Genomic DNA, 8,027 nt, shown 5'->3' with positions numbered 1-8,027 from the left:
TCCATACCTCTATGCAGAAGACCCCGAGAGCTTGGAGCACTTTGTGCACCGACTGCCTCACGTTGAGGATTCTCGCTCCCTGTCGGAGCGGCTCGTACCGTCGAGCAGACGAAACGTCACTTCGTACGACGGTGGAGAGCCTGGTCCTGTTGGAAACGGAAGTGTCTGCACTTCGTGCTCAAAACCAGTTGCTGGTTCAGCTTTTAGGTGGTCGAGCGCCTTTGGGCACCGCAGCGGGGTCAACGCTTCCGCGTTAACTTGCGCCGGATCTCAGTACGGCTTATGCAAGCCCTTATTAAACACCGGGTGGGTGCGCATCCTTCTCGGAAGGTTTAGCGTATATGCAAGGCTTCGCCTGGCCACGAACTTAAATGGTCCAATAAACCGTGGACAGAGTTTTGTCTTGAAGACAGCAGCGACTGCATGTTGGGAAGGTTTTTAGCACTTAAACCAGGTCTCCGACCTCAATGTTTTTAGTATTTATTTTGCTTCTTACGCCTGCATATTTTTTCTGCATGTCTTGGCTTTCAGCCATCGGATCGTGAACGTGTCGCAGGACACTCAGTCTGGTCGACAGGATGTCATCGACTTCTTTGCGGATAGTGAGGGACCTGATATCAGCTAGCCGTTCGGCTATTCCTCCCGACCAAGCCCTGAGCCATGGAATTTGGCGTCAGGGGGATGCGAGGATGAATGAGCCCGTTTACGTAGTATGGCGTGTAGCCGGTGAACGAATGCACTGCATTGTTCAGAGCAAACTTACAAGCCCGTTCACGTAGAACAACGTAAAGCCGGTAGACGCATGCACTGCATTGTTCAGAGCGAATTCCACAAGTGGCAGCATGGCTCTTTAGCACTTCGGTGTCTCAGCGCAGACGCTGCGAAGAACGTCTTCAACGTCGCAAGTTACGCGCTCAATTTGACCATCGGTCTGTGGATGGTCCGCTGTTGATTTAGTCAATTTGTTCCCCAACACCTTAAAGATTGTCAATTAAAAATTTCCAGTGAGGCGTTGGTCTCTGTCAGAAACAATTTACTCCGGGATTCCACAATGTCGAAAGACACGATCCACAAACAGATTCACTGTACCCACCGGCCCGGAACTGCCGCAAGATGTGTCATCTTGCTCGAACGGTCCACAAAGACCACCACACCCGTGTTGCCCGCCGAGTCTTTCGGCAGGCCAAACACAACGTCCATACTCATAGACTGAAAACACCCGGAGGGTACCTGTAAATTGGCCAGCGACGCCGCTGCATTCGGAGAGGGTTTAATCCTTTGACACGTCTCACACGTGCGCACATATGTGATCGTCCATTTGTACGGCTTGGGTCACCAGTAGTGGTAACCCATAGGGCTGTAGGTCTGTTCACGACCGAGATGTTCACTGATTGGGGTTCCGTGGGCCTCATAGAGAATACCGGATTTTAATCGTGAAGAACCACAAATCATGGCGTATGAGGCGAATCGGTGCTATAATACAGCAACCTGTTATTTAACGAACATTGGTGTAGCCGTGTACGCAAACGCGTCGACAATGTCTAGTCCGAGTTTTCAGACTCCTTGCCCCCGAAATCCTGTAGCAGCGCTACACAGATACCACCACCCGCGTATGCGGCGCGGATCAAATCTGTCACTGACGACGTCACCGTCGTGACATGAGCAAGCTCAAAATCCGGTCTATGTGATAACGCATCAGCCAAAGCATTATGCTTTCCCGGCTTATACTTCACCTCAAAGTTATATTCTGCAAAGAATGAAAGCCACCTGGCCATCCTCTGCGAGAGATCAGGCAACTGAATCGCAGTGTGTAATGACGCATGATCTGTGTAGATCTCAAGCGGCTTTGAGCCAAGCAGGTGCACCCTGAACTTTACAAGTGTCATCGCAGTTAATTCCTTGTCGCGGACTGGATAGTTCCTATCCGCAGCCTTAAGCTGGCGAGATTCGAACGCGATTTCCCCATCTCGCCCCTCGGCGTCTGGTTGCAGCAGTGTACAGCCGATGGCAAAGTTCGAAGCGTCACAAACGACACAAAAGGGACGATCGGGGTCTGGCAATGCCAGTATTGATGCATGAAGGAGGCTGTCTTTGACCCTGTCAAAAGCCTCCCGATGCTCGGTATCAGTAACATCCATCGACCAAGTCGAGTGCACTGTACTTTGTGCAGTCAGCCATATTGTTCTGGAGAACATCCTTTTTAGGAATCGGCGTCTGTGCCGGAATGGCGGCAGCGTCTGGCTTATTGTAAACGCGGACGATACGCCACTTGCCGTTCTGCTTCCGGACAAAATCGTGGGTTTCGAATGGGGAGACTTACTCTCACGCACCAATTCTGCGTCGTGCTTCGCACGAAAAAGACGTCAATGACGGCACACTGCTCCTTGGGCAGGGGCCATTGGCGTGTTGCACAGTATTTGGTCCCTGGAACACGGTCGATCTCATGACGCACACCTGAGATAGGACTGACGGCGGGTATTTAGAGACGACGTCTTGGAATTTCTTTATTTAAGGATAGTACGGATCCGAAGGATTCAAGATCGACGATCCATTTCGTGCGTTTAGCACCCTCTTTGTGGCCTCCAGGACAGCTTCATCCAGTAGTGACGACGAGTTAATCTCTTCGGTTGGTCGTATAATGACCACATCGGCTGAATTGCCTGCCTCCAAGACATCGCCAAACTCTTCGAAGGGCATCTCGTCCAGCTCAAGAAGGGCATCCACCGCGGGAATAGCCTCGAGGGTGACGTCACCGTCTTCCTCTCCCGTCATACCCGTTGACAAGGATATGTAGCTGTGCGCTATCGTCTACGGTAGACACACCTTGGGCTAGGGCCGACGCCCTGTGTCTTGCATATGATATACGGCTTTGCCGTCTCCTCTCCATAGAGGTTTTACGTCTCATGGAGACCAGTGGAAACACGCACTCGGCGTCGTCACGTGTCCCCACTCCCTGCTCCATCGGAGCCTTGATGTTATTAACAACATACGACGAAAAGCTGCTATTTTCGCAGTCTTTGTCCAGTGGATAACGTACCACTCCACGCGCATCAGAAGGGCCTTGTCCAGGGTGCCTTGGACCTCCTCCGACTATGCCACTCATGATATGCAGCAACTGCTTCGAAACGTAAGCAGTGCTCAGTGGGTTACGTACCACTCCACGCTCAGCCCGCGAGCCATGCTCCCAACTCTTATCCAATACACCTTCGGTGTTCGACAACTCGGATACTCCAAACATCACGAGCCATGGATCGATTGGAGGTGGAACACCTTGAGCGCTACGCACACGTCTTCTGGTGGAGCTTGGTGAGTTCTGCTAGAAAGCAGCACTGGACCAGGATGGTCAATGTGCCAAATATGGCATAAGTGAAAAAGTGGGTCTCTAAGAATTCAATGAACTAGCTAGTATTACCAATACGATTATCATCTGCATATTTTTTTTTGAATGCGACTCAGCTTGATGTTGTACCTAAGACTAGCTGCACACGTATTACCTTTATCTCCTACCAAGTACTAGATCACGATACTTTATTACGGTAATTCATCGCTTACTCTGCCTCCGCAATAGCCTCAGCACTATTGGACTTTACGTTAGTCTGATATACAAAACTGTAATTTGTACGTACACCATAAAAGTGTACGCATTCCGTTAAATGTATTTAGGTGATAAATTTGACTAACCGCAATTTGCCATCTTACGTATGAAGTGCTTGCAGTTTTCAAATCGGAAATTTGCTCTTGCTACTTTATCTCGTTCTGATCGTATTTGAAGAAGCCTGATGTTTACTATTCAGATCCTTTAGCAGATGCAAACACGTCGTAGTTTTATGGGAACTCACTCAACCCGCATTATCAAGATCCTACTTTGGTAGATACCCGTACGAGTGAACGTAATCGTTGGAAGTATGTGCACTGACTCCTACGCATTCTGCTTTGGATCAGCCATATACTTTGGAATATCTCTGGGTGCGTAGAGACATTCGATCTGACAGTACCCCTCTGAAAAGGCGCGCGACAGGCGACCGAAAAAAAGAGAAGAGAAATGATTAGAAGAGAAATGAAGAGAAAAGAAGAATAAACCCACTAATCTGTACTACCTTGTGCCGATATTGCTATTTACTCGTCATATTGTTAGCTGTCCCTTCCCCATGGAGTGGTTGCTGGGTTGTGAAGTTTGACGTGCTACTTGATGCCAGCCTTGCCATGTGTCCAAGAATTGGTCGATCGTTGGGTCAGTAGGCTCATGGAAATGAGAGTGGCAGAGATCAGCATAAAATAAACGAAGACGAAAGTCCGCATTGACATCGGCGTTGTGCTTTAAGCTTATGGAGGCCAATCACCAAACGACGTTTCGTCGGAACTGATTTGGAAGTCCACAAGACTGAACAAAAAAGATGACTGTTTACCCATTAATTATTCCGCATGACCCTTCCAGGCAGCAGTGCAATATGCCCAGCCCTCCCTGAGTGTACCGAGTGGCGTTGCCGCGACTGTTAGCTGTAACGGGTACATATGAAAAATTTTGACCTGCGGGGTCAAAAAGCGCTCACAAAGTGGTCTCGTGAACACAATTTGCCGTTAGACTGAACTGAAAGTCATCACACAAAACAATATAAGGGCTGGATCACGGCGCGCTAGTACACTTTAGTTTTATCAAACGATCAAATCTATAACCGCGACGATATATATTCGTTCTGGACATAGTCATAAGGCAAAACCAACTTTTGCGCTGCCGACAATAAATATATTTTTTCAAAGTAGTACTAACATCATCATCAGCCGTGTAGCGCAATGTATGGCCTCTTTCGCTTAAGGTCAGACTCAGAGTTGCCCGGTTGGGGCACTCTTTCTCGCGTCTCATCGCTGAAATTAAGCTGGCGAAAGCTTCTATTCGAGCAACTACCGTCTTCGGTCTTTTGGCTGTCAATTCCTTGACCTTGTCAGAAACATAAATATGCATTAGCTTTTTAAGCTGGTCAATTAAGATTGCACAAATATCCGGTACTCTACACTGCACTAGCTCAAAAAGATTAATTTACAACTAGATTTAGTCAGCAATATAAACAAATAATGATACTTTTATCTCGCGATTAAACCTGCTTTATGCAAAGCATGAGGCTAGCAATCCCTGATCTTTTATGTACGGTCGCTCAAATATCTTACCTAGTGCCTATTTTTTTGAACCGGATCACGGCTTTAATAGCAAGTGGTCGAATCGAGTCGCTGGATAGATCAAGGCACCTTCTGCCAACGAAAAGAATAGCTACGTACGGAAGACAAGGTACACTCAGATGAGATTACTCACCGAGTTCAAAACATGCCTTCCTTGAATATTTCATGGATTTGCCCATACATTGATTCACGTAAAGGGGTTTCAACGCTGCTTTCATTCACACTCATTGTCGGTGGAAGAACAGATATTGCACAGTCAAGATTATTTTTTAGCGCTTTTTACCCCGCAGATCACATCTTCGTAGGGGTTTCAGCGGTTGGACCAACAGCGGCGATACCAGGTGGTCTCATTTATGAGGCTTGTGAGGCTTAAGCAGTGAAGGCGGCATAACTTCTAAATTATATGATCTCAAGTTTTATATCAAATAATTAGACGTTTGAATATATTGTCGCTACATGCTTGGCTTTTGGAATACAAAGTGCAACGCCAAGGCAGTACCTACACTCGCCGCTGTCATGTATAAATTAGCCACATTTAAAACCACGACTTTGCCGATATGGATACGGTATCCGAAAAAAACCGAGCTTTCTTTTAACAAAAATAGTGCGTTGCGCAACGTGACGTTGCTTCCTACCACGGAGAAGCGATGGATGAGGACGTGTCGCGTTATAAGTATCCACCACGTCAGGGCAATCTTGCTGAGGTGATCTTGAAAACGTACGAAAGTATGGAACTCCTCAATTTTGGCCGAATATTGTTTATGATGCCGATAAGCAAGATGCTATCATATCAGCATTTTTACATGAAAGTGTGCTGATCGTGCAAAATCTCTGGGCGGCGACTTTCGCACAGCGGGGCATTTCCGAGCTTGCGGACTAATGAAACGCATTGGATCCGTCGAGATCCTCATTGTACAGTTTTCTAGATACTGTTTCGTTGCAAGCGGCAATTTGGAGACCCGCAATACAATGAATTCTTTTAAGACACTAAAGGCTAGATGGGCATATTGAACCTGAATGGACGCTTCGTATGTGTGGCTTACCAGAACGGTTTCAAAATGATAGGAGAAGTTCTGCGGTGACTACTGGATATGGTCGCAAACGCTTAGCAATGTCAAGAGTATAACGGAAACGGTAAGTGCCGAAATAAATGAGGAAACAAGTTAGCCTAACAGACTGTAGACACTACGTGTATAAGCTTGATGAATTGCGCTCAATAATTGAGCTTATTTCGCATTTTTAACACAGAAATTTTTCATTTTTTGATATCTGCTTTTTTGCTATTGCATGCCATGCAATTCATCTTGCGGCACCAGCTCTTTCACAAGATAATAAATATGTGTTTCTTACACTTCTGTGGCCAATATTTTGTGATAAAGTACAACCACGCATTGTGTACCTAGCCAACTAATAACAGACTTTGCGAAGTAGTATCCTTGCATTCGCTTGGATATGGTTGACAGCGCTTAATTGATCCGTTGGTAAGGGCGTTGCTCTGCAACGCAGAAGGAATCAAGTCAAATTTGTCACGCGCTCCCCCAATCAGAGGGCAATTTGCATTGTGGGTCTTTTGTTACCATGTTGTGATATTTTAATGACAAGGGAAAGAAATATCCATAATATTATTGTTAATTTCAGGGCTCAAAAACGCCTGACTTCTCGAACATTCCAATATCGTGACAGCCGTTGCGCTTGTGTATGTAAGTCGCACAAATAAAATTGGCAGGTCGGGACCCATTGTCATGATCTTATTGAAAGTCGAAGCGATTTTTGCGCTTATCGACAAGATAGCTAATTCATTTTAAAATGGAATTATCTTGTGTCAGATAATACGCGATAAGTGTATATGTATTACGTTTTGAACTGAAGAGAATAAATAAGCTCCTCGTTACCGAAGAGATTCAGAAGCTGTGTATGTACGCTCTATCGTGGGCAAAGTGCCCATATACTCATGCGTTGTGCATTAGCCAAATAAGACTGACTAGTCGATTAAAAGTTTTCTTCGTGCGACGACCTAGTTTTGTTAGGACGTGAACCTAGATAATAATGTTAAGCAAAAACTCGACTTTCTGTGCTCGAGACAATAAGTCACGCATGACATTATTATCGCTCTACTTGGTTTCGATGATATTGTGCAATCGAAAAAAGGTATAGTCGATTGTTCGGAATTGATAAGCAGATGTAAGAACGCGCTTGTGAGTTATCTCAATGAGCGATATCCAGACGTATGTGTAATCATCGCCGCCTCTGGCGTGTGGATCTTAGAGCTAGTGTTCAAGCATTCGAGGCTGGTACAGTCGACTTGAGCAAAAGGGCTGAGATGGACATGATACGGCACTGCTTAAGACGGAGCATTAGCCTGTCGCGCTAGCGGTCTTCTGTCTGTGACGCTTTGACTTTTGCCAGAAGCTGTGCATTAACAGACGTCAGTGGGCATGATCGCCTGATAGCATTCGAGTCTCACCAGCACAAAGCGGAAGAGAATAACTAACTCATCCAGTACAAGGAGCTAACCGGCATGAGGTATGCTCTTTTGTCATGTTCATAGTAAAGCTACTCCACTCTAAGCTATTCGTGATGTATGTGGATGATGCAGCATTGTGCTCAGCGATGTCATCACCAAAGATCTCAGCAAGATTGGCATGGTTAATCACCTTTTTCGCCAAGTAAGATTAAGCCGAGTCGGCTTTAAGTGGTCGTTTAAACGCTTTTGCATCGTTTAGTCATTATAATGTCGCATGTTTCAATGTGAGGTCACGTGTCGTTATGGCGATACGTACAGCACACGATACTGATGTTACAAGCGATGTATTGTTGAACTTTTTAGAAAGACTTTGACCTATGATGTTGCTTTA

At 46.1% G+C, this 8,027-nt stretch overlaps 2 protein-coding genes across 2 annotated transcripts; one reads left to right on the top strand and one right to left on the bottom strand.

Moving 5' to 3' along the window:
* Positions 1–2,508: 2,508 nt before the first annotated feature.
* Positions 2,509–2,772, bottom strand: PHALS_07867 (reverse transcriptase; the record flags this gene model as incomplete). Its single annotated transcript, XM_024721409.1, has 1 exon — positions 2,509–2,772. The coding sequence occupies one exon, from the start codon at positions 2,770–2,772 to the stop codon at positions 2,509–2,511; it is 264 nt and encodes an 87-aa protein (XP_024586511.1).
* Positions 2,773–5,819: 3,047 nt separating this feature from the next.
* Positions 5,820–6,052, top strand: PHALS_07866 (uncharacterized protein; the record flags this gene model as incomplete). Its single annotated transcript, XM_024721408.1, has 2 exons — positions 5,820–5,876; positions 5,948–6,052. 2 exons carry the CDS (start codon positions 5,820–5,822, stop codon positions 6,050–6,052), a joined length of 162 nt encoding a protein of 53 aa, XP_024586510.1.
* Positions 6,053–8,027: the final 1,975 nt, after the last annotated feature.

This window comes from Plasmopara halstedii, assembly GCF_900000015.1.
Source record: "Plasmopara halstedii genome assembly, contig: Scaffold_3120, whole genome shotgun sequence".
In the NCBI taxonomy this organism is placed as follows: domain Eukaryota; phylum Oomycota; class Peronosporomycetes; order Peronosporales; family Peronosporaceae; genus Plasmopara; species Plasmopara halstedii.
This window is presented reverse-complemented; position numbering and strand designations above follow the sequence as displayed.